This window comes from Parasteatoda tepidariorum, chromosome 4 (genome assembly GCF_043381705.1).
Source record: "Parasteatoda tepidariorum isolate YZ-2023 chromosome 4, CAS_Ptep_4.0, whole genome shotgun sequence".
Classification (NCBI taxonomy): Eukaryota; Metazoa; Arthropoda; class Arachnida; order Araneae; family Theridiidae; genus Parasteatoda; species Parasteatoda tepidariorum.
Genome location: NC_092207.1, coordinates 72,775,452 through 72,802,901, shown reverse-complemented (window position 1 = coordinate 72,802,901; position 27,450 = coordinate 72,775,452). Strand labels below are relative to the sequence as shown.

At 26.9% G+C, this 27,450-nt stretch overlaps 2 protein-coding genes across 11 annotated transcripts; one reads left to right on the top strand and one right to left on the bottom strand.

The window, feature by feature from the left end:
* Nucleotides 1–38: 38 nt before the first annotated feature.
* Nucleotides 39–12,748, bottom strand: LOC107439640 (tartrate-resistant acid phosphatase type 5). Of its 9 annotated transcripts, none has more exons than XM_071180041.1 (6): nucleotides 12,621–12,748; nucleotides 9,833–10,035; nucleotides 8,254–8,378; nucleotides 6,570–6,770; nucleotides 4,285–4,432; nucleotides 39–543 (listed from the first exon to the last, which is right to left on the bottom strand). In XM_071180041.1, exons 2-6 carry the CDS (start codon nucleotides 9,932–9,934, stop codon nucleotides 295–297), a joined length of 825 nt encoding a protein of 274 aa, XP_071036142.1. In that variant the 5' UTR covers nucleotides 9,935–10,035; nucleotides 12,621–12,748; the 3' UTR covers nucleotides 39–294. The 9 variants fall into 9 exon arrangements, with proteins under 9 accessions (XP_071036142.1, XP_042896038.1, XP_071036141.1 ...); XM_043040104.2 differs by lacking the exon at nucleotides 8,254–8,378 and adding an exon at nucleotides 8,512–8,636 and having other exon boundaries at nucleotides 12,621–12,725; XM_071180040.1 differs by lacking the exon at nucleotides 12,621–12,748 and adding an exon at nucleotides 12,147–12,283.
* On the top strand, nucleotides 12,570–27,450 carry LOC107439641 (NUBP iron-sulfur cluster assembly factor, mitochondrial). 2 transcript variants are annotated; one of them, XM_016052307.2, is made up of 10 exons: nucleotides 12,570–12,711; nucleotides 13,924–14,038; nucleotides 15,782–15,816; nucleotides 18,077–18,167; nucleotides 18,431–18,470; nucleotides 22,609–22,699; nucleotides 23,402–23,495; nucleotides 24,618–24,824; nucleotides 26,475–26,557; nucleotides 27,305–27,450. In XM_016052307.2, exons 1-10 carry the CDS (start codon nucleotides 12,649–12,651, stop codon nucleotides 27,383–27,385), a joined length of 900 nt encoding a protein of 299 aa, XP_015907793.2. In that variant the 5' UTR covers nucleotides 12,570–12,648; the 3' UTR covers nucleotides 27,386–27,450. The 2 variants fall into 2 exon arrangements, with proteins under 2 accessions (XP_015907793.2, XP_042896041.1); XM_043040107.2 differs by lacking the exons at nucleotides 26,475–26,557; nucleotides 27,305–27,450 and adding an exon at nucleotides 26,254–26,393.

Here is a 27,450-nt window from a genome sequence, read left to right as displayed (position 1 = left end):
AAATTCAAACCATTTTAATAAAAATTTAGTCATGCACATTTAAATAGAATCAAAATTTTATTTATTAATTCTTTAAAAAAGGTATAAATTGTACAATGAAACTCAGAATTATTTAAAAAATATATCTATATACGTATATAATACAATGTTCTGAACAATTTAAAAAAATTAAGTAAAGTAATTGTGCATTTAGATATTATTTGAATTTAAGAAAATATCACTGGTTAAAATAGCATCCAGCTTGTTTCTTAGAATTATGATGTGCATTTAAACAATGTTTAAAATTGAGCAAAATCATGTCCATCTAGGTTCTTTGGTAAAGCTATGAAGGAGTTTTCCAGATGTAAGATAAAATGATATATTCACAGTTGAAGGAGTTGCATCGATGTAAGTAAATGCTCCTAAAGAGAAAGGATCTCCCCAATGAAACTGTAAACTATTGGGTGGGATTTTATGCAGATTCTTTCTGGAGGGATCGATGAAGTTAGCACTTCCAGTTACGACGTAATCCATCACTTTTCCACCATTTTTTACTTGAATGTGCTTAAAATTAACAAACACAAAATCATTGAATGCAACAATGTTATATACTTGTAAATTATTTTTATAAAAGGAAGAAATTATTCAAGAATAGAATAACTTAGACTTTGAAACCCATATGTTTGAAATCTCATACTCAGATAAGCTGTTACTTTGTATGGGCTCCTAACCCTGGTTCAAATAGAGCTAGTATAACAAGAAATACAAATATTAAAATGAAAAAAAGATAAAATTATTCCAAATGATCAATAAAAACATAGGCACAATACTAATAATTTCTCTTTTTTTTAGTTTATGTTATTGCGAATTCAACATTTTTGTCTGCCTCATTTTCTTATGATGGGAAAGGAAAAATTTCACATTTCTTGATAGAGCTATAAGCTAAACGTCACTCATGTTATCTTTAAAATATTTTACAAAACTGGCTCGTCTATAGTTTTTTTTAAAAAAAACAACGGCTTCCACTAAGCCAATGAGAAAATATCATTCTTTATATGTCTCTAAATAAAAAAAAGCAGGCTTCATAATTTGTTTAAAATTGCACTAAATTAGTTTCATGTTGAATGTTGCATTTTTAGAGCTTATGGTATATCCCCAATCTGGTATATAGACACACAAATTATTTATTTTATTATATGTATTTTACTTGTGCAGTTTTAGTTTAGCAATAAGGTTGGGTGGGAGATGCACATTTACCATACAAAAATCGTTGTTCAGAATGAAGATATTAACGATATATTTTTTAATGTTCCCATCGATTTTTTCTGAAAGAAAAAAATTCATAAATTTTTTTTTATAAGCTTCGAAAATTTCGGCTATTTGAGCTTTCTGGGAATTTGACAAACCTGAAAGTTCAAGTAATTGAAATTTTCTAACTTTATAAAAAAAATTCATTTCAAAAAAAAAAAATTTTTAGGGATAGGAACATTCAAAAGTCCAATATAAACAACCATTCTAAAATGGAAAATACAAATCCACCAACCGACCTTACAGCTAAACTAAAACTTACAAGTATAAACATGCAATTGTGTTTCCTTTCCCCTCGTAAGAAAATGAGGCAGAGTATAGTAGTTGAATCCTCAATAACTTAAACTAAAAAAAAAGAAATTAGGTATTTATTATGTAGAACTATTTTTATTCAGTTTAATTGCCAAAATAAACATATTTTATTGCAATTTAGCTTTAAAATACTACAACTCAGAACGAAATTTAAACTATTACAGTAAAATTAGATTGAGCTGAATTGAGTCAAGAATTATAGATCAAAATAAATTTTAAAAAAACACTTTAAAGCTGCAACAGTTTTATTATACATTATCAAAAATGAAGGTCATTTGTGGGAATGTTGGTTATCATTTGCAGGAAAAAGTGATAAATTTGGAAACAAAAATTAATGTTTTGAACTCTAGAACTTGTTCTAGTGTTGCAATACCAACTTCCATAAAATTGTAATTGTTTTATAAGTGTTGCTGTTTCTAATGCCACTTGCCAAATACCAGCAAGCTTACTTTTTTTTCTTTTCTTCCAGACATGGACACGTTTCTAGGTTTGCAAAACCCTTAACCGTATAGTCCACGTCTGGCCACAGGTCTAGCTCACATAATACATAGCTGCATCACATTAGTTAAAAAAAAAAAAAAGAATAAAGAAAGTGTAAATGAAAAACAAAATTTTGAAGAAAGTTACAATAGATGACAGTAATTNCAGAACAAAAGTACCCGTGCGCTGCATCACATTAGTTAAAAAAAAATGAATAAAGAAAATGTAAATGAAAAACAAAATTTTGAAGAAAATTACAATAGATGACAGTAATTAAAAACTTAATGGATAAGTAACATTGAAAGGTGAAAAGATCAGAGTTGCTACATGCATGGTATGAAGCGCTCTCTAAGAGGCTGTAAAATTCAACTCGGAGGCTGTGTCAGAACAAGCTTACTTGGTGTAACCGAGTGAATTTAAGGCAAAGAGTGTATTTCTTGTTTTTCAGTGGTGCCAGCTATAACCAAGAATATGACTTTCACAGCCTGTTAATAGAGTGGACCCACTTATTCATCCACAGATCACAATTTTGTCCTGAACCAGAGACAGGGTATCTGCTAAATTTTAGATTTTTAAATTCATGATGAATTCCTAGAATTTTTCATGACTTAACGAAGTTAACACAACAAGAAATTCAAAAACGCATTATAACATCATAAATTGAAATGATAGGTATAACCAGAACTGTTATACTTTGCATATTCATATTTAAAGATTTTAAATTTAAAAAAACAGAGTAAATAAAGAGTTGAAGCAATAAAATAGCTGAAAAAATACAAAAGCAAAAAAAAATTTTTTTTTTGCAGAATTGTATTCTAAAGATAGAATTGTATATAAAGATAAAGATACTTGTAAAGATAGGAATTGTATTTTAAAGATACTATTTAAATATAAAGAACAAGAAGATACTATTCTTGTTCATCCGAAAGGAAAGAAATACTTCTGATTTTTCTGTTCTCATTTCAGAATAAAAAAAATTTGCCAATGACTGGCTTGCTTTAGCTAGAATTTTAAATTGATAAAATAAAAAAATAATAACAAAAATTCTGAAATCACAGAAATTTAAAAGATAATTTGCTCTAGAAATGATGTTTTTTCTTTCATTTTTTGAAAGAACACCATAACTTTTAAAGACCATGATAAAAACATTTTATATTTTAATAAAATATGACTGTGAGTGGGGATTTTATTACAAATTCAGATATTCAGAACACCATGAAATGGAGGGTTATTTTTAGATTCCATTTTAAAAATTAGATTTTTCAGGGACCTAAATCCATGACTTTCCATGATTTTCTTAAAAAAATAGTTAAAATCATGACATTTCATGACAAATTTTGTTCAATACCGAAATTCATGATTTTTCATGACTTTCCACGTGCGCGGATACCCTGCAGAGAGCTATCACTTCCCAATTCAGTACCCCTAGAGGTATTGGTTTATTATAGGAACATGGAGGACCGGACAGATTTAATGTGCACCAGTCACCATATATTACATGGAGAGTCTACAGCTGGCAGGGCTCGAACTCACAACCTGTTGGACATGGGCCCAACACCCTACCAACCAAGCTATCCAAGCCTGTTTTGTGTCTTTATAGATAGTGAAGTCCAAACTCCTGAGATTTAAAACAAAATATGATAATTGAAAATATAGAAAAATTACGAAAAGCCAGCTGTGAAAATTTATCAAAAATGTTCCTGTTGAAGGATACTTTAAATTAAATGTAAACTTCATTTTCTTTTCTTAGAAGAATAAGAAATAAAGTTAAGAAATAGTTAGAAATTAAGAAATCTAGAAGTTAAGAAATTTCCATTTAAAAAATCGAATGCAATTATTAAAAAAAATTAAAAAAATCAGTTTTATTCTTTAACATTTCCAGGATCTGATACTGTTAGCCTCTCTTTAATACAACCCTGAGTTAATGTTATATAGTTAAATAAGACTAAAATAAGATCTTCAATTTTTCAAAAATTATCACTCAGAACTTTCTTCTGGTGAATTCTTTAACTATGATAATTACCAAAATATTAACCAAATTATTTTAACCAATTTAGCTTATACTCTCTTAGAAAATAGACTAAAAATGTTTCTTCCAAAGAAACACCTTCAGTCAAGGTTACAACACTTTTGCTCAAGATTATGTCCATTGGTTAAGGCAAAAAATTTAATGTGAAATTATTATATACAATGTTAATAACTTACTTGGATATTATGATCATGACCACTCAAATAAACTGTAACATTGTATTTTTCAAGAAGAGGTTTAAGATTACTAACTAAACAATCGGTTGGCCCATGTGTCCCAATGGAATAAACAGGATAGTGGCCAGCAACAAGAAGATAGTTTGATCTACAAAAATTTTAACACAAAATTAGTTTTTCGTATTAATATATAGTACAGTCAAATTTTATAATTCTACACAGTAGAGGGCTGGCTAAGATCCTTTAATGATCTATGTACAGCCCCTGCTTCCTAGCTTAGAAAATAATTTGAAATCTAGTAATTTGCATCATAAAATATTACAAACATTTTTAAATCTATTTCATTAAAATCTTAAAAATCCTATACATTATAACAACATTAATTGTGGAAGTACCAATTTGAAAGAAAGAAAAAAATCTTTCAAGAAAAACGATATCTCAAGGATTTATGAAAAAATATAAATAAATTATTTGAATAGAGCAAAAAATACAAATAAATAGTTTTTTTTTTCAAGATATAAGCTACAATTATATTTTATTAAGGAAAAAAACCAGGAAAAATCGTTAATTTTTTTTTATTTGCTAATATGTAGAATTTGCACTGAGTCGTTTGATTTTAATTATTAAACTTGGCAAAAAATATTGGTTTTAATTGATATCAATGATTTGTATTTTCTTTAACAAAAGTATAATAATTTAGATTTAATAAAACAACAAAAACTTATATAGTATTAAACTTTAAAATATTTAATGAGATATTATAAAGCAAGGTGCGTAGCCAAATCTTTGAATCAAAAATAAGCACTTTTTAAAAACTTTTCAAGCACTTTACAAAAATTTTCAAGCACTCAAAAAATTCATATTCAATGCGTGATATCATTGAAAAACAAAAACTTTTTATAAACAGTTTTAGCGTTAAAAAAAACCCAAAAAGAAACAGACATAAATCGAAACAATCAGTACTTTCCCACATCATCGAGTGAATTCAACTTGACCCTGAACTCAGAACAAAAGTACCCGTGCCCCCTAAGTGAAAAAAGTGTTAGAAGTAAAATAAAATAAACAATAATATAATTAAAATTAATTAAAAAGAAAAACATTTCATAAGGATCTGATATTCTCCATCCGAATTGGAGCACTCGGGTTTCGGTTTCAAGTGTGCGTGCATGCGCAAATCATAACGTGGGTACGACATGAAGTCCGCGTGAATGATTATGTAGCAAACACCCCATTTTTCGTGAAATGCATGGGATCCACCAGATATTACTGAAGGGGGAAAAAATTATTTGGGAAAAAAAAGCACTTTTTAAAAACGAAATCCCCAAAAAAGCACCTTTAAGTACCTATTACAAACGCTACGCACCCTGTAAAGTGTTATGTAAAACCATATGATTTCTGCAACACAAAGTCACTGTGTATCATCACTGACAAAAAAAAATTTCAGAGCAAAATAATATTTATACTGCATAAAATCACTCTATTAACACAATGACATTTTCCCCCTACTGAATTGGGAATTCTTTTTAAAAAAATTGCGAAAACGAAAAGTTATTACTAAAATCAACAAATGATTTCTTATGCATCAGTTTACTAACAGATTTGAAAACAGCTTAGCCTTTAGAACTATGACCTCTTTGAACAAAACGACTTATCACTCTGCTAGTAAAAATACTTAGTCATTGCTTCAAAAGCAATAGTTGTAGTGGGTTTCTTCAAAGTAAGAATAGAATTTCTGAGATTTTTTTAAAAAATTAAAATTTTATGCAAGATTTTGGGTTTTCCCGTGCATAGAATCTACATTTTACAAATTTGATTATAAATATACCTCTTACACAATATCAGCATTTTAACTAAGGTATTCTACCTCAATCCTTTTCCTTATTTTTGTTAATATGAGAGTTTTACCACTGACTGAAATGTTTTTTCAGCCATATAGTAGTAATATATTTTGTCTATAGAAAAAACTGCTATGGAAACAAGAAAAAGCACATTTCAAAAGTGGGAGCTTCTTTCTTCCCCAATTCCCTTTCTCTTACCGACCAGAGTAAAAACCTGCCTTAAATAATGACCCAACACCCTGACTTGAAATGGTTAAACCTCATAACTATAGAAACTGCAACCACTCCAAACGAATGGCAAGGGGAGTTCTTAAAGTAGACAAAATACATACCCAGATAAGAAAATATGCTTAAAATATCACTAATAATTAGCTTAAAAAATTATTATGAGAAACCGGGTTAAAATGATTTAACAATGAGAAAAATATTAATGAATGAAATAAGTACTTTGATGTTTTTAAAGTCTCCTCTAACCACAGCCAATGCTTATTTCTTTCATAGCCAAATGAATCAAGAACAGGTTGTTTCTCTGGATACTCTGGATCTGTGTTTCCACACAAAATAACTGTGTCAATCATGATTAACTCCATGGTAATATTAGAGTATGGTATAAGAAATCTCTTCATATAATATAAATGAGGAAAATACCTACAACAGAACAAAAAGAATTTCCTTAAGGGCAACAAATGTAACAAATTTTAACAAAAACATCACGATATTCATTATCATTATCGCAAATGAGAACAAACGTTATCCGATTTATAGTTACAAACCATAAAAACTATGCTAAGCATTATATTATTTATAATAAGATCTTAAAAAAATTTCGAAAATTTTAGAAATAAAAAATATTTTTCTGCGTGCATAACTAAACATGTTGAGGAAACCAATGGAATCATATTTATGTTAAATGAAAAAGTATTATTCATGGACATGATATATAAAATAAAATAATATTAATGAATGTGTTTGAACATTGAAGGCTTTATGAAGTAAAGAAATTTAGACTTAGTTATGATATTTTTGACAAGTAAGCAAACAATATTAAGCAATAGAGAAGATAGAAAAGGTTAATTATTTGATTCTATTATATTAAATTGAAGTTTGAAAATCTCTTCTAGCATCAAAATTAAGAAAAGATTACCTAATGTAGGAAACATCTCACATAAAATGACCATCCTACAATTCAATGAGCAAGTTTGAATCAACTGCTTCTGAACAAAAAATTCAAGATACAATAGCACAATCATTTATTTTCATTTAACCCTCATTTCTTTCTTTTCTATATACATATAACTGCATTTCCAGTTGGTCATTAAATCACTTTGTAATCTGAACAGATACTGGTTTCATTTAGCAGAGTTTTACTGTACCAATCATAGGGACATATTCAATAATTATAAATCATAAAAATGTACCTGGAATTCCAAAAATGACCAAACATTTGAAAAATCAACTTTTTTAAAAAAAATGAAGATAAAAATCTATGGTTTGCTGCATTCTGTTTACAACCAGGTTATAAAATGCAAAATACTGCAAACTTTGAAACAGAACAAACTAAATCAGCAAATCGTTTCTCTTTTACTTTCTTTTATTCAAATTTTCAAATCATTGGTCATTTTGGGGCATATAGTCTGTTATTCAATAATAATAAATGATAAGAACATATACTTCTGTGAAACCTATGTGAGTTTACCAATTATGGTGCATTGTTTCAAAAACTAACCTAATTAGATGGTCAACTTATCGAGGAAAGTGAGTAATTTTTTTTTCTTTTCTCAACATGTTATTCTAACATATATTATATGGATAATGTACATAATATAAGAATAATGTATTTTTTATGAATGTTAATAGTTGTCAACTTATAAAGTGTTTTGAAACAATCAAAATAAAACAGAGACAGGTTGTGAGGTTACAAAGCTTCTGCTCTCTTTTTGTACAGTTTTATGGTATTGTTTAGTATATAGCATAGTTTAGTGCATAGTATATGTTCAGCTCCTAGCAAAAATGTAAACTTTGACAGGTGGTGGATAGGTTTCACTGCACTCAGAAACTGAAAATAAGAGGTTTTGCAAGATATTTGCAATAACGTAAGACCATGCAATTATCATAACATAAATGCAATTACCATCGATCGGACAGAGCAGAATAAGCTATTTGTGCTGAAACATTTCCGTAATGATCATGATTACCCGCAATTACTAGCCAAGGCATGTGAAGAGACTTATAGTTGAATGCTAATTCAAATGTTTCCTGTAAAAGATGNATATAATTTTTAATTTTTCACAAATTATGTCTAAATTTTCACAAAATAGGTACCTCTCAGAAAAACCTAGACAGACCCCTGCATAAGACCATGCAATTCCCATAATATAAATGCAATTACCATCGATCGGACAGAGCAGAATAAGCTAATTGTGCTGAAACATTTCCGTAATGATCATGATTACCCGCAATTACTAGCCAAGGAATGTGAAGAGACTTATAGTTGAATGCTAATTCAAATGTTTCCTGTAAAAGATGCATTTAAAAGGTCAGAATTAAAAATTAAAAAATTTATTAATCACTCTAAAATTTTCGGAAATTAAAAAATTTGTGGAAATGATTTTTCCTTGTATACTCTACACAATAAAATGGAAAAAAAAAACTGGTTTGCATTGCTTCAAAACCTATAGAGTTAGGCAGGCCACTGAGGAGTCAAGAAATAAAAAAAGAGGCATACATGTGGCAAATTCTTATATTTTTGCATTAAAATGTGCACAGGGGATGTGTGCAAGCTAATGCAAATGTATGGGAATATGCCTCACTTATGTCTCTTACTTACTGCCTGCATCTTCAGTATGTGGTCTGCCTTAATTATAGCACTTTAATTCATGAAATATCCATCAAAAATAAATTACATTCAATGCTAGTATATAACATTAATATGCTATACATTTTGAACAGTTTGTGCCATTCTAAATTATTAAAATATATTCTTTTATAAGGTGTGCTAATTTATTCTGTAAAAATTGAAGCTAAGAAACAGTTTTGAGATTTTAACAATTTTCTTTTTATATTGTGTATAAACAACTAAACTTATTTATCTCGGTAGTCAGTACAATGTGATTTCTACGTCTTTAAAAGTTCAGTAAAAAAATAGCAACTAGCTCAATGATAACAATTCTTAATGATTTCTAAATAATTCTTTCCTTCATCATTTGCACCGCAGCAGATTTCAGTTTTATCGGTACACAGTCAGGTCAATAGACCGTAATATCCATTAGTACGCAAAAAGCAATGTCATAAAATTTCAGTAGTTTTAATACTTTCTTATATTTCAAAAATGACTGATGAGATGAAAAATCATTTTTAAAAAAAAAAAGGAAATAAAAATCTACTGTTTGCTGTGCTCTGCAAGAGAAACTAGAAACCTTATTTTACTAACTCTCAGAATTAGTTACGAAGTTCATCAACAGATGACACTACTAACTGAGAAAATAAAACAATGTGTTCCAACAGCATAATTTGAGGGAAAAAGCCCTTACAAATAATTTAGTAAGACGATCTGAAAAGCAGCAGAAAAAATTATTTTATAGATGTTTTAAGTTAGCATTGATGTCTGCTGACAAACTTTGTACATTCAAAGTACTGTATTCTTACAGTCATTTTTGATGCATGCATTAAGGTCTCATTTTTTATAGGAAATATTTCCAAGGACATATTACCTTAAATCTTGGATCAGCAACATCTTTCACTCCATCAAAATAAAAATTATCTCCTAAAGCTAATATAGCATCCATTCCAAATATACTGGCAAAGTAATCCATTTCTCGTCCAACAGACAATTCAACAAATGTTTTGTAAGGGAATATTGGCAGTCCACCCCAATCAGCCAGTACTCCAAATTTTAGAGAGGCAAGTGAAGCACCTACAAAAAAAAAATTTATAAATATTCAACAAGTGTTGGGTAAATAAAATAAAATCTCAATTTTCAGTAAAATTAAATAATTTAAAAAATTTAATATCTTAATAAAAGAAAACAGGTGAAGAGAAATTTTAGAGAAAACTGAGCCTTAGATTCTATAGAAAAAAATAGAGTAAGCTTTTAAAAATATTCAATTAAAAACAGTTTTATTAAAAAGACTCGGGGAAATAAATATAGTTAAACGCAATAACTTAAACTTGGAAAGATAAGTATTAACAAAGTGATGCTTAACATTTTCTTCCACTAAGCTCTTCAGCTAAAAAATAGTTATTCTGAATTTATCCATTTTAATGGAATGTAAATAGATGGTAAATAGAAAATTTTTAAATAGGTGCTGAGACTCGTAAAGTAGATTAGCGATCCTGGGAATTGTTGGAGACTATATTATACCATATGATTCTAAAAATAAAAGTTCAAATACTCTAGATGTAGAACCTTTTACCAAGGAGGACCAAGGAAAAATATTTTTCAGATTTTTGGGGGTCCACAGTGAGTAAAAATTTTATATCAATTTATATTGATAACAATGTAATTATGTGATAAGAACAATATCAAATTGTCTTAAATTAAAGTACAGCAAACTAGGTTTAATATTTAAAACGTATTGTATGATATTTCCAAATAAAAAAAGAAAAAGAGAGAATGAAAGAAATTGATATTTTGGCAGCTTCTATAGTTTTAATAAAATTAAACTATAACAAGTTTTCAAGTATCTCAAATATATATATATAATTAATTTTGGAATGAAATAATATATATATATATATAAATATATGGAAATCTTCTAAAATTAAATTTAAAAAAAACTATTAAGCATTGCAATAAATGAAGGCCACTCGTACGACACTTCTAAAGATTACCTAGATATTGCAATGTTTAAATTAGATATAAATCAAAATATAGCTTGCAAACTGTTGAAAGCTTGTTTAATCAACTGAAATTAAAATCATTTTCTAAATTTATAAAAAGAGAAGATAAAAAGTGATTATTATGTTTACAATTATCAATATGTTTTTACCATAAATAACAAATCACTTCAAAAATTAAAATAAGTAAAAAAATATAAAAATAGCTGGTAAATTATTGATATTCATAAATCAATAAAAAAAATCAACCAGTACTCGTCTACTTCTTTTAGCCATTATAAATAAATATTACTCAATATGAAACAAATAAAAATATTTCTTAGCAAATAAATAAAGAGAATAATACTTACACTTGTAAACCCCAACGATACTTATCAGTGTCAGTATCAAAATTAGTTTCATCTTAATAGGGATATTACAGAAAAATAACACAATTTTTCTTTTTTTAAATGATAATAGTAATTAATTAGAAGTAATGCTGGCTAAGTAATATGACTGAGAATCACATTTCAGTAAATAAAATAAATAAAACTTCTATTTCTTTACTATATAATTATTCATTTTTTGTAGTATTTTTATTTAAGGGTGCTTTCAGGTAGGATTTTTCAAAATATTCTAAGACATCTTGATGTTCCTGATCAGTGAGATCACCAATTTTTTTATAAACTATCTCAAACCCAGTTAAATCAACTGAGCTTTGAGATTGAAGAATTAATTTCTGAGTAGCATTGCATAATACATAAGCTGTAAATGATATTCCATTTTTGTCCACGCCTTTTATTAATTCTAAAGATAAAAGATTTTCATTTTCAGCCTTTGAAGACATTTGTAAAGGCAAATAATTTAAGTTAAATTGATGTGGAATTAAGTAAATCTAATCTCAAAACAAATGAAATGCATTAGAACTCGAAATTAAACAGAACAATTCTTTTCGCATTCAATTAACTATCCACCTACATAATCTTATCTGCTAGATTACATATCATTTTATCACAAACCTAGAGCTCATAATGCAATTGTAATCAAAAGTAAAAATAAACAAACATAAGATAAAGCCTCAACATTTTCTGACAATAGTTACTAACAATAAATCAGTTTTAAAAACTTTTTAAAAAAAAGTTTTTTTTTAAAGGTATAAAATTAATACATTGTTTTAGTAAAACTAATCAATTTACATATACAATTTACAGTATTTTTTGTAATTTTTCAATCCCAACAATTTACTGATTCTTCGAGTTTTCTTTCTTAAGACACATATTAATCATTTTATAATTCGCCATTTTAAGTATTTTGAGCGCAATGTCAAGGCGAATTTTATCTTCTGTCATTTGATTTCCTCACGTCCTTATTTGTTTACAAACAGAATTGCTATTCCTATCGAAATAAGAGTCGCGTGCGAAATGCACAACTTGATCTTGAAACTTTTGATCAGAGTAATACGTTGAAACTGATTTTTCCGATTAAATTCGTAAAAATGAAATTAAATACAGATATTTCATATGTTTAAACGTTTTAAACTGAAACATTTTAAACGGTTTTAATCTATCTACAGTACGATTTCGCGTTTGATTGCTCTTGAGCTAGAATGTTTTTGAAAAACGACGAAAACTTGAATATTATTTAAATTTAAGCGTTTAATCAAAATTGTTTGCATCCCCTCACCTGTTATGAAGAACTCATTACATTTGCAATGGTGTTAAGAATAAAGCTTCCTACTTATTGTTACAATGTGCAATATTTGGCATTTTATTCAGTGAGTGATATTAGAATTAAAGAGCAACATCATTATTGATTTAAGAGCTTAATTGTCTAGGAACTAATAAATTATTTTTACAGTTATATTGAAAAATTGTTAAATATCATTTACGTTAAATAAATTACAATACCTTCATCATTAATGACAGAAAATATCCAATTAATAAAATAAGTAAAAACTATATTGTAATTTTTGCATTCAAAAAATTGGCTGTGAATTTTATTTCCTTACAAATGTTTATATAAAGCAAATCCCCTATTGGGGGCCTCTATTGTTATTTTAAATTAATTAGTTCCTAAAAAAACTAATTAGTTAGAAATTGAAAAAAAACTAACAATATATAATTTTATTATAGCCTTTTAAACTGACAATTTAAATTTTAAAGGGACTCAGACATTTTCTTAACTATTTTCCCATTTATTTTTAAACTAACTAAATCTTAAAACATAAATTATGATTTTTTATCAAGTTTATTAATAATTTATTTATTTTTTATGCATGTACATTCTGCTTATATAGTTTGGTCTTAAAAAATTACATTTATTTAAGTTAAAGTCTTATTTTAATGAAATGGTAGGAGTTAACATCACATTAAGTAGGAACTCTGAACTTTTATGTTTTTTTATACATAATTAGTATAATTTAAATTATAATAATTTGCATTTTAGAATATTTAAAAGTTTTCTTTTTTATGTGTGTTTTAATTCTATACTTTCTTTTTCTTTGCTATACATATAATAATCTTCTACATGCACATAATTTAGTTCAGCTTTTTTTTCTATAACATATTTAAAAAATTACTCCAGAATGATTTATGTGGGTTTCAACAATTGAGTAAAAGTTTAAATATAAGCATAACCTATATTTTATAAATATGCCTGTTCCTAACAACAAAAATAAAAATGTCATAAACTTTTCTCTAAAATTGATAAAAACAACCTGATAATAAATGCTTTCAATTATCTTGAGTCTATATTTACTATAAGAATATCTTCGTATAAAATGTTTTTTTTTTCATTCTTGATAGTAAAAATGATGTAAATTTTAAGAATTTTTAAGTTAATTTATTACTCTAAGTTAAGTAAAATATTTTTTAGCCTTGGAATACCAATTAAAACCTTATAATTCTTTGTGTGCAATTCATAAAGAATTTTTCAGAATTGTTTAAAAATTAATTGAAATGAATTAAACTAATTGAACATTTTACAGACAAATTCAACACCTCAAGCAAAAGGGGCATTTAAAAAGTTTCCAGTTGCTGGCGTGAAAGATATAATTACTGTTGCTTCTGGTAAGGGAGGTGTTGGCAAATCAACAACTGCTGGTAAACTTTTTCTCTAATTTTGTTGTCCTGATAATTTATTATTTTATTTACTGTTTATTTTTAAGTATCTGACTTTTTTAAAATTCAATTTTTCAGAAACTATTCAACTAATTTCGCTCAAATTTTGTATTTTGCTATAAAAAATTACATTATTTTTAATGATGCAAAAAATTGTATACCTTACAGTTAAAAAAATTTTTTACCATTCTTAAATAAAAATAATTAATATTTACTAATAGTTATTTTGTGCGTGGAATTATCTTTCATTAAACAGACTTTATAATTGCGTGTAAAAATTTTTCAATTTACAAGAATTCGCTTGAAAATTTCTCAAAGTATAGCGAAATACGCAAAAAGTAAAATTAACATTAACAGGTTCAAAATTTGGATTGCTCCCCTGAATGAACTATATGTCCCATATTTCCTAGATTACGGCTTTGTACTTTGGAGGTTAATAATCCAAATCCATCACCAAAAAAAATTTATGTTTATTCAGAGAAAGTAAGTTTTTGTGCCTGATTTCCTAACTTAAAATATCGTCTGCACTTATTGATTAGCATATTTGAGGTCACCCTCTTGAGCCATTAAGATTGAGTCCTAGTATGTGAAAATCTAAATATTAGATCAAAAGTAATTAAAAAATTAAGGATGAGAGAAAAAAAATCTTATGAGAGTTAAAAGTCATATTAAAACTGGTTATTTGATCTCCGAAAAACTGCAAATTAAACACAATTCAGTCTTCAATATCATCAGGTTATTGTTGTATTCACTCTGACCTATTAATCGTAATTCTATGACTTATTAAATATCTCATATATTTAATAAAAAACAATATTTTTTTTAAAAATGTAAAGCAGTATTTTAGAACTTACTTCTTATTTTAAGAAACACTAAAATATTTAGGTAGTAAGCAACACTAAATATATGATAGCAGCTAATGATTATGATAACACATTTACTCAATAGTTTTAAATACAGTAGAACATCAATCGATCGTTTCTCAAAAAACCATTCATTACGAGCGATACATACAAGAAAAGGACAGATGTCTGCATGAAATATGATCTTGAAATTAATAACTGTACAATAGGTATGAAGAAGTTAAATTGAAAAATTTATGCGGAAACATTTAGGATGTAATAGAAAAATCAAAAAAGACATTTATTTATTTAAAATTTATTTATTTGAATGCTCTCTTTTCTTAACAGAAGCAATAAGTTTTTGACATTTGTAACAAATTGCTGTTTATTTTCTGTAAGTTTGAGACAATGCAAAGCGTTTCTCATTGTTCCAAAGGCAATGTTGGAATTGGTTGTGATCTTATCACTTCTTCTGCTTCTGCAACCTCTACATTAAACAACAAAGTTTTTTCCTTTTCATCAACCGATACACGAACATAAAAAGTTTTCCTCAAACTGTAACAAATCATCATTTTCTTCATTTTAGCATTCAGGAGATACAGCTTTTCAACTCAAAATGAAATAATTTCAATTTTTTTTTTTTTTTTTAATGTAGTAAGACTTTCTGAACAATACAATAGACATGGACAATAGATCAAAGTTCAACTGTATAAAAAATCTTACTTTATATAAATAATTTTCTTGAATATGTGTTAGAGTGTATAATTTTCTTTGGAAATAATTCTTTTTTAAACATAATACTTAATAATGTTCCAATAGCAATGTTTTAAAATACTTTTTCTTTATTTGTTTTATTCTTTTAATTATTTTTCTTTAATTTCAGTAAACTTAGCTCTTGCTATTAGTATCAATCAAAAGGTAATTTGTTTTGCCTCTTTATCTAATATATATGTTATAGATAAAGTAAGAATGGAAGAAAAATCTATGTTTAATCTCAGGGTTGGCCCAAGTGCAAAAGGTCCAAGGCATTGGCTTTCACCTTGTGCCTCTTGAGGCCCTGTACTTGTATTTGGAAATTGTGAGCTTTTTCAATATTTTTTTTCAGTTGTGTTTTAAAAATAGTTAGTTTTTTCAATGAAATTTCTAGGTTGAAATATCTTTTCTGTAATTTATGAGTAAAATATGCCCGTGAAATAATTTAAAGGGATTCAATACCATACTGCTGCCTTAAAGCATGTACAATTTTTGTAACTAAAATAGAAATAAAGCACCATTTTCAATGCTGTCACAGGATAACACATTTGATGTGGGTCCTGCACCATACCTATATGGTCTCTTCTCAATCAGTGATGTTGTTTAGAAAAAAATGGATAAATAATTTTAAAAATTTAGCTTGAAATAATAATTTTAGGTCATATATATGTATACAGGGTGTCCCAAAACTCATGGTACATACGATACAGGGAATATAAATGACAACTAGACAAGATCAAATCACCATACAATCCATGGTTCTAATGCAATTTGTAACACACTTAAGAACGCTGACTTTTCTTCTGGGGTCGTCATATAAAGAGCCTAATCTACGACGATGGTTTTATAGATTCTGCTGAAGACCTTACTGCCTTGATTTCCACAGCTGCTGACACCATAAGAGAGATGCCTCATGTTTTGCCAATGTACGGCGGTCACACCTTTGACTGTGTGAAGTCTGTGTTAATGTTGGCTGCCCCGATTTTGAGCAGTTCCCGTGATGGGGAACTTGGAGTTCAATTTCATTTTGTTAAATAAAAGGTATTTCTTCATTTTATTTGTTTCTTTTTATTAAATCTCTATTTGTTTTGTTTCCCATCATGTCGTGATACAACATGTTTCGTGCTCTAATGCTTTACGACTTGTGTTCCAACCATGGCTTGTATGGGGATTTGTGCATGTCTAGTTGTCTTCGATCACCCCCTAAGGCATGTACCATGAGTTTTGGCATACCATATATATATATTGTGGCATCGGGGGCGGCATAGGATGGACAAAATTTACATATGTTATTCATTTTATTACTTCTCATTAGATAAAGAACAGACATATCACTCTGAAAATAACATGCATCATTTTTGTGTTAAAGTTTTTTTATGTTACCACTCAGGCAAATGCTTTGCCTTATCCCCACTTTTGTTGGGCTGGTGCTGTTTATTATATTAAATTGGGGAATGCCTGTCCTAATCAGTTAAAGTCAAAAGAACTTTCTGCGCTTCTATTTTTGATGACCAAAACTAGGTTTAACCAATATTAGTTTATCAAAACCACAAGTCACATCAAAGCTCTATAGTTCTCCAGTGTGTAAAAAGAAACTAAATGAGTAAATTGTATATGTGTTAAGATGACATTCTCATTCCCTCATTTAAGTTTATGAAGTTAATTTATTTTCTAAAATTGTATTAATAAGTCTTTTAATTTCCTCTAATAGAATAATTAAAGAATATACATTGTTATTTTCATTTTTAGCAATAAACTTCAGATGCAAATAATGCTTATTTTCTCATTCATAACTTATTCCCTCATTCTGAGAGAATGGCACATTTGTAATTTATACATTAATAAGTGTTCTAATTTCCTTTTATGGGATAGTTTAAGAATATTGTTATTTTAATTTTATTTTTAGTTATGAATTCCTTCACTGTGAGAAAATTAATTCATTCATTAAAATTATCATTTTAAACATTAAGTTATTACTAGATGCTTACTTGCTAACTGAAGTTATTGTTCCATCACCATGTTATCATTTCTTCACTTTAATAAAAAATATTAAAAAAATTATCATTTTAGTATTGGCCGTGTTTGCTATGTTTTTCTTGTCTAGCACCTTCCCCATATCTTATTCCAAAAAAAATTTACAAATACTGCAGAATTTTTTTTCTTGTTGTTGTCAATACCTGAAAACAGCCTATTTGTGGAGAATAACCCATTACCTACAATGATGGGTTTTTTTTATTATTTAAAAAAAGAAAAAAACTTAATGATCTCTTAAACTTTCACCTTATTTTTCATTCTTGCTTTATCTGTGATTTATAAAACAATTAAAATAGCTTTGTTTTGTCTCTTTAGTTAATGTTTTATATTGTAATGCAATTTTCTCCCTGTTATTTGTTTACATATATTATAGTGCCATTTCTTTCCTCAGGACAAACTTGTTGGATTACTTGATGCAGATGTATATGGTCCATCCATTCCACTTATGATGAATTTAAATGGACTCCCGGAATTAACAAAAAGTATACTTTAAACCTGAACTACAATTAGTTATTTAAATGTTCAATACGATTTCATATTTAGCGTTTAAAAAAAATTCTCGTAAAACATATTTTTAGAATTTAGGTAATGTTTATTTCTTAGGACCCTGAAGTAATAAAATAGCAATGATTTTTAATATTTACTTCATAATTGCTAGTTAATTTAAATTGTTTGTTCTTGTCCGAATGTAACATAAAAGTATAGTTACTTTAAACATGAATTAAGATAACTTTGCTTTTTTTAGATAACTTGATGAAGCCTCTAATAAACTATGGAATAAAATGGTAAAAAATCATTTCGTAATTCGATCTGTTACCTAGTTTTATCGACTCTGTTATATTTAATTATTTGTTTTAATGTTGTGATAAATCATTTTGTCTAAATGAATCAGTAATTTGATTTTAATGATTTTTAATGGAGTAATTGTTTTTGTTGATGTTTTCTAATAATGTAATCTAATGGTGTAATAGCTGTTGGCCATGGTATTTGTAGATCTTTACTCATTCAAGTCAGCTGAGGTCTGAGAAATTCCTCCATCCTTGAAAAAATTTTCAATTTCCTTGTACACTTAACAGTATTGGTGCCAAAGTGTTGAGGCATGAATTTCCCTGTAACTGTTAATTTCTCTTCTTTTAACTTTTATATACTTTAAAATAAAAAAAAATCCAGACATTTTTCCTTTTTTTTAAAGCTGTGTGTGGGTATCTTGCTTCTTTCTATTAAATTTATTTTTTAAAATTTATTATTATATTTTCATCAGATGTTTAAGATTTAATTCTTTTCAAATTTTATATCCTTGGCCCCACATATATTAGCATTTTAACTAAAATGTGTTGTTTTTTTAACTTTCCAATATCTTTTACAAATTATTAGTGTTTTCAATCCAAAAATAGTCATCAATAGATAAAGAAATATGATCTTGTATATCTCCTTTTAGCTTATTATCCTATAAAGCAATATTTTTAAGCAATTTATTTTTTTATTAAACTAAAGTAAAGAGAGGTAAGAAATTAAATTAATTTTCATCTAATAATTGTTTGTTCCTTCATTCGGTTCTTACAAATTCCAAGTGAAAATTCCTTTAAATATATAACTTTTCAAAATAAATAAATTTGGTAACTTTATTTAAATAGTGTTGCTTGTGGTATTCTTGCTTTAGCTTTATTGTCACACGTGTGTTCCTTTTAGGAATGTTAATCAAAATAAAATTTATTTTATGTTACAGATTAGTCTACAACTGAAATGAAATTGGAATAAATGTCTATGCTATATATATTATTATGCTATTATCAGTTATTATTATTAAACCTTTATTTGAAATACAATTTGTGTTTTTCCTCATTAAATTTTTAGGATTTGTTTCTTATGACATTGTAGCATTTTTTTTTCGTAATAATCTGTACAGGTTCACATTCAGTTATCAGGCTTAAATGTATAATCATACAGTTCTCCTACACCCTGTTCTATTACAAAAAAGAGACAGAATGTTTTCAGCTCTTTAATGTAAAATATAAATGTTGAGCTATGTCAGTTTTATAATACCCCTTTAATTTTCAAAATTTTATTGAATTATTATATAAACAATCATTTCCTTCTTAATTGATTATTCATAGCTGCCAACTCTACCGGATTTTGCCAGATTCTCCTTGTCTACTGGTTTATTAAAAATTCTCCTTGTTTTTTTTGCATTTCAGAAAATTTCCTAAACTAGAGTAGATTTCCTTAAAAAATCCCTATTGAAATAAAATTTGTGCATCTTGCTTGAATATTTAAATAAGTGTTACTAATACGTAATGAAGTGAGCCTCATTTATAAAAATCTTTGATGAATTAAATGCCTATTACTATTCAAAATTACAAATAAACATAATTCATAACATTTCAAGTTCATTTAATGTTAATCATAACTGGAAACTATTGCAGTATTTCTATTTTGATTGCTATCAAATTCCCTATGTGTAAAATATTTAGTACATTTTGCAACAATTATCATGAAATTTATATTGTTTCGTAAAATCTACTGGATTTTTTCCTATCATTGTTGGCAGCTATGATTATTACTAAAACTTAATTTTTATGTGCAATCCTGATTCTTTTATCTTTATCTTCATGTTGATTTTTCTTGATTTTTAACCCCATAAACTGAATTTTTTCAAGTATAACTCAATTTTTACTTGATAAACTTGATTACTCAATTTTAAAAAGCAAAAGAAATTAACTGAAACTATAAAGGATTTCACATAGAAATTCACAACAAAGATGATTTCTCACAATCAGATGTATATCTTTCTCCAACTGAGATCCACTTTGTTTGTATAGATTTTTTATTAGCTGTTACAAAAGTTTTTGAAAAAAATCTGTAATTAATAAGTATTTATTATAATACCCAATAATAATTTTGAAGATAAAAGCAAAAAATAACAGTAGGTCAAACTTTTGAATAAATTCCTTATTCAGGGTTGCCACAGGCGACTAAAATGCAACTATTTTTGGCATGAGGCGACTATGGCAACTTTTTTTTGCCTGAAAAGGCTAAAAAAGCAACTATTTTCAAGAAAAGGAGACTATTGGGAGACTTTTCTGTACTCCTAGAGATGTTTTTTTTTTCCAAGCATAAATTGATGAAAAATCTGCACCCAGCTAGATAGTTCCTGAACACACTGAACCTTTTTTTTCTTAAAAAATTTTAAAAATTTTGAATTGCAAATTTCAGTCTTCACTTTTTAATTCGTTCAATCTGCACAAATTCCATTGTAAGTCTATTTCATTTCTCGATCACCCTTTTCAATGATTATTGCTAAAAAATTCTGCATAATTTTTTTTATTTTTTTTAAAAAAAAAAATACGGTATTACAATGCATGAATTTTGAATTTCAGTAATCACTTTTCATATATATATATATATAAACATTTATATGAAAATTATCATATTTGCCACCAACTTGACTGAATGGATGATGGTATATGACAATTAAGTCATTAACAAAATTTTAGTCATATTTTTAATGAATTTCTGTTCTTATTAGGCAACTATTTTCATGCTTTAGGCTACTAAAAGCAACTATTTTGTTCATTTTTTTCTGTGGCAACCCTGCTTATTGTATTTGAATATATAGTAAAATCTCCCTTCAGCAAATTTCTCTTTATAGTGAAATTTTTAATCTAAATATTAAATAACATTCAGAATATTTTCCTTATAACAAAGTAATTCTCCCTCAATAATGCGATTTTCAAAGTTGCAATAAAAGTTATAATTATGGAATTCTGTGAATTATTAAAAGGGATCAGAAAATTAACAGATTATGTAACTCTGTCCAATCTTTTAGAAGCAAATGAAGTGTTAACTGCTTCCTATCTTAAAACACACTTTAAAATTTAAATTATTACTTAGTAGCTAGTGGCCAATTGACTCTAATAATCTAATTGCCACTTTTTCCTCAAACCTAATGAGTTGATGACTGATATTAGTAGATCCTTTTAATTTAATAACCACTTTAACTCATAATAGAAATGATTTATGGCTATGGAAAGTTAATTCAACAATAAAAATAATATAAATATGTGACAAAATTTAGTTAAACATACTGACTTTAAAAAATACTTGGGGAGGCAAAATACATTTAATGTATTCCTTACAATTTTTAAATATGTAAATTGTTAATTAATCTTTCCATCACAAATTGATGGATTCTGAAGGATCAACATTTTAAATGAAGCAATTGGGCATTTAATGAAAATTTAGCTTTCCTGGGTCTCTTTCTGCATTGATGTATTTTTATCATTAAACAATTTTCAGAAAAAGAAAGAAAATGATGGGGAAAATTGGCGGGTTTCTTATTTAATTTAAATCGCCACTCTTTTTTGTTGACTTGCCATGTAGCAATTGGTTATTTTCAGATCTATCTTGCAGATGGAGATATTTTGAATAGAGTAATAGATAATGATAAAGGCTTAGAAAATGAATGCATAAGATAGTTTAAAAAAAAAAAATTGTGCTAAAGTACTATAATCATTCAAAACCATTAAAAGAGGTTTCTAAGCTAACCTATTTTCAGACTTATTTCTCTCCTAAAATGTGTAAAATTAGCATAAATGCAAAACAATTTAAAATTTAGGAATTTTCAAGTAAAATAAATAGAAGAACATATAAAAATTAATGATTTTAATAAATGTATAATGTTTATTGCTTTTAATTTAAAGTCTTAACTATATGGTTTTGTACTTATCACTCTGATTTTACTGCAACATTTACTTACTTGCCGAAATCAACCAGTAATGAAATTTTCTCTAAACCAAATTTTCTAATGTAATGCATTCTTTTTGTTATATAATGTTTTTGTTATTTTTTGATAAATCTTATGGATTTAAATGTAAATAATTATGGCTCATTTATCTTGATTAAAAACGGTTTTGTCCTTTTTAGTATGAGTATGGGATTTTTGGTGGAGGAGAAGTCACCTATTGTTTGGAGAGGACCTATGGTCATGTCAGCAATTCAGAAACTTTTTCGTCAGGCAAGAATATATTTTTTTTCATGAATTACTAAAAATTATACTTTAGAAGAGCACCTTAATTATCAAAAATCAGCTACACTTATCTTTGTGTATGTTTATCATACAATAGCTGTTAATAGTTGCTATTATCAATTGACTTCCAATTAACCAATGCTTATTGCAATGCAATGTGTGCCCCATTATTTAACCACCCTCAGTAAAAGTTTGAAATCTCAGCAAAAATAAATTACGAATTTGTAAAATAAATTGTAAGTTTTATATTACTGATTTTACTCAAAAAAGGTCTCAGATAACTCTTGCAAAAAGAATAAAAATGTGAAATATTTTAGAAATTTTAATTTCTTTTCTGAATTTCTCTCATCTACCTATAGCATTTAATAGATCTGTAAGCATACAACTAATGCAAGTATAAACTTCAGAACGTCAAAACTTTAAACTAATAAACCATTAAGTTGTTGCTATTCAATAATTTTGTAATTTTATTTTTAGTTTCTCATAAACCTAACATCAATTGAAAATTTTATTTTACTATTCGGTATTTTCTAATAATTATTCACAACACGCTTTTAAAAATTGGTGTCTCCTGACTCAAAGAAGCTCAAAATGAATTCCTATTACTTAATTGTAAAATATTTTAAATTTTGTTGCTTTCTTTTATTTCAAATGATCTGTCCTATTGATAATGATATTCCAAAAATATAGGTTTCTTGGGGTCCTCTAGATTATTTAATAGTTGATATGCCTCCTGGTACTGGTGACACCCAAATCTCTATTGCTCAAACAGTTCCAGTATCAGGTATAAAAAAAACTTTCAGCTCTTTATCTTTATGCAGGAAATTAATTTTATTATCCTCTGCTTTCAGTAATTTTTTTTTTCAAGTTAGGAGACAATTTCTTTGTTTTCACCTCTAGACAAACCTATTAAATTTTAAGTCATTATTTAATTTTCTTAAAATCTCCAATTCTTAATAGTTATACAAATAATATGCAATCTCATTTCATTCTTTGGGGAAAATATAATGTATAATATATCAGCAAAATGTTTCCATTTTGCTTTTTATTTCATTAATAAAAAAATTTTGTCGTTGCTGTGAAAAAAATTCACTGAAGGTGGGCATCTGTTGAATTTTTATGTTAATTAAATATTTAACTTGTAATAGCTTATAATTCAACGTATAAATATTGATATTTACTTGAAACTAATTATGCATGCATTAACAAGATTTATTTTGATTACAAAAAAGCAAGTTAATAAATATTCTAAAGTAAACAAAAAAGAAAACTTTACCCACTACCTGACAGCAATTTGATTTTTCTATATTTATTAATTAACGTAAAAGTCACTTTCTATTTTCTATTTCATATCATTAAAGGAAAATATATTAAACTCTTATTCTAATAAGTAATAACAGAAATAGATCTACAAATATACAACAAAAGTATAGTTTCAGAATTTCTGTGTGGTGGCTATATGTTTGGAGTTAATTAAAATTCCAAGCAATTTTTTTGCATTTTTGTTTAAATGTGTTTGTTCTCAAAAGTAAAAATTAAAAGCTTTTTCTATAAAAACTTTTATTGCACTTTAAAAAGAAATGATTATTAGATTTCTTATGATGTTTTAAAAACAAAATCTACTTATTTCTAACATTTTGTAGTCATTTTTAAATTAAATAAAAAAAAATTATTAATTTTCATTTCTCTTTTAATATATTATTAATGTATTAAAAAATACTGTTCTATTTAAATTCTTCTTCAAAATTTTACTCTCTTATTAGAAATGCATTTGCTCTTAGCAAAAGTTAAAAACTTTTTCTTTAAAAACTTTTATTGTACTTAATAAAATGTTTGGTTACATTTATGACAATTATAAATTTAATTTCTTTGAATATTTTTTCATATTGCATTGCATTATTGTTAGGTGCCGTGATTGTTACAACACCTCAAGATATAGCTTTACTGGATGCTAGAAAGGGTGCTGCCATGTTTCAGAAAGTGGATATTCCTGTTCTTGGAATTGTTCAAAATATGAGTTCTTTCATTTGCCCAAAGTGTGGCGAAATAACTCACATTTTTGGTCAGGATGGAGCTTCAAAACTAGCTTCTGAACTTGACATTGAAGTATTAGGTAAATGTTTTATCTTTCTAAATTGATATATAAAATTTATCTCTTCAATAAAATCAGAAATATTTAGAATAATCGTTACTAAATTTCAAATTTATGTTACACAAATTTATATTAAATTATTTTTTTAAGGTTATATAAGCAAATTTACTCAGTAATTGCTGTCTTTAAAGTTTTCAACACAATTGTAGCTCTTTATGCTTAGGAAAATGAAAGCACTGTGCTCTTGCATAGTTATCATTAAACAATTATCAACACAAACTAAATATTTGTGATCTTGAAAATGGTTTGTTTTTCAGTTAATAAATACTTCACACATTCAGTTATTAAATATAACCTTTTTTTCATTCTCTAATCCAATTGAAAAGCAGCTTTTTTTCGATAACCAAAAAATTATAGCTCATTCGTTATTTTATAGAATACTTAATGAGTCACTTATTTTCAGTTAAGTAAAAGAGCTCCTCTAAAATAAGTCGCTTGCAATTTTCAAATTCACCCCTTTAAAAAACAGATATATGTAGAAAGGGAAAAAAAAGAAGAAAAAATTTATAGTTTTTATATTAAAACGCTTTTTACAAATTAATCTGCAATTATAGGTCAGAAATCGGATATCTATGACCCATAAATCTTTCTGATGTTCTGTTCGGCTATTTTAAGTGTTAAATTGTGTGATGACTAAAAATTTTTGTCATTAGTTAAATGATTAAGTACCAAGATTCAAATTAATAAATGATAAACTGCTAAAATAAATTGTGCTCAAATTATAAGAATGTAGTTATTATAAAATGAATAATTTATATTGTAAAGCTATTTACATTATAAATTAATATTGCTTTTGAAAGAAAAAAAAAACGGAATTTTTTTACATTTTTCTTCATAAAGTAAGCCATAAACTTAACTCTTAACTAAAATTTAATTTTCAAATTAAGACAAAGCAAAAAAAAAAAATTCAGTGCCACTTTTAAAACGTTTATTTCTGATCTGTTTGTCTTTAATTTCTATATCTAGTGAAATCTACTGAAACCTCCAGGTAGCGACTTCCTCTATTTGCGACCATTTTTGGGAGGCACAGCATTTTTCCCATATACTTTGTGTTGAAGAAAACCTTTATGATAAACCTTTTAGCAACTGGGAAAACCTCTGCACTAAAAGCGGAAACGTTCAAATAAGGAATCTCGAAAAAAATTTGTTAAAAAAAGTTCAAAGTTAAATTTTTTAAAAATTAATTTAACAAAAAACTAAACATCTCAAACAAACAAACTTCTCATTTTTTAAAGCTAACTAATTTTTATGGCATAAAATTCAACTTAAACAAAAAACATAATTGTTCATTTATTTAAAATAGTTCCATCACTCATAATTGGTAAATTTGTTTATACTCATAATTATATCAGTAGGGATCATTTTTATTAACGCTAAATTTTATTCATAGATCCGGTTTTCATGACGCCACAGAAGTGGCATTTCTACACCAAGAAAATGACATTGACTAAAATTAAAATCATTTGCTAAAAATCATGTATTTTTGATAACATTTTGAAGTCTGTGGAGGTAACTTCTAACCATTTTGCTGTGGAACAAAGAATAGTCGCTCCTGGCAGGTCTCACCATATATCTGTAATAAAAAGTTATTAAAAAGTGTTTTTCTTTAAGCTGATGTGCCACTTAATGCTTCGATCCGCAAAACTAGTGATAATGGGCAGCCTATTGTTGTATCTGATCCTGATAATAGTGTGGTAAGTTTCATTTCACTTTTTTTCTTTCTTTTGATTTACTGCTTGAACTTTTTTTTTAAGTTATACTTGAATGAACCATTATTTTTGCATGGGGATATGCAAACGTATTTGATAATTTGAGATTTAAAATTTAAGTATCCTGTACTGATCCACAAAATTATATTTGAATGCTAATATTTGTAACCATTTAAAAGAAAAGCACTTATTTAAAAAATCAAAGCTCTGTCATTCTGCAAAAATGTATTTTTTAAGTCAAAAACTCTTTATCTAAGCTGTGAGGTTCTAATAAAACGAGTATTTTTCCCCTTGTATCTACAGTAATATTTGCTCGGACTAAATCAGTTAATAAATTTTTAGTGAAACTATTGCCTTTAATTTTATATATATTTGAGAAAATTACTTTAGATGAACTTAAAAATAAAAATGAATACATTGTGGTCTAATGATTTATACGTTGATTAAATTAATTCTTGAAAATAATGTAAAAAAAATATCTTGAATGTCAGTAAGCTTAAGCTTTTTTTTTAAAAGCATGGGCACTAGTTTGAAGTTCTTAGTGTTTATCTTTATTTTAGATTCCCTGTTGATTATAAGAAAACTTTTTCTATTTGTAAAAAATATTCCTACTTAAAAATTACGGAAAAAAATATTGATTCGAAGTTGAAAGATGTATTTCATGATTTAAAATAACTCTATTTTTAGAAAAATTTGTCTGAAATTTTTTAAAAAAATATTCTTTTTTTATAGGTACAAATATACAGAAGCCTTGCTGAAAAAGTGACACAAAAATTAAAACCTTGGGTTGATCCATTTCCTTCTAGAACATAGCAAATTTTAAATTATTTTTGTATATTAGATTTTATTAAATTAAATTATTTTATGGATCCTCTTAA

Coding starts and splice junctions, on each gene's coding strand:
- LOC107439640 (XM_043040102.2), bottom strand. CDS start 11,360: ATGAAACTAATTTTGATACTGACACTGATAAGTATCGTTGGGGTTTAC. Junction 10,036..11,308: donor TATCGTTGGGGTTTACAAGT/GTAAGTATTATT, acceptor TTTTTTTTGTAG/GTGCTTCACTTGCCTCTCTA. Junction 6,771..8,511: donor TCTGCTCTGTCCGATCGATG/GTAATTGCATTT, acceptor GTTCTGTTGTAG/GTATTTTCCTCATTTATATT.
- LOC107439641 (XM_016052307.2), top strand. CDS start 12,649: ATGGTGTTAAGAATAAAGCTTCCTACTTATTGTTACAATGTGCAATAT. Junction 18,471..22,608: donor ATAAACTATGGAATAAAATG/GTAAAAAATCAT, acceptor TGTCCTTTTTAG/TATGAGTATGGGATTTTTGG. Junction 24,825..26,474: donor ACTTGACATTGAAGTATTAG/GTAAATGTTTTA, acceptor TTTTTCTTTAAG/CTGATGTGCCACTTAATGCT.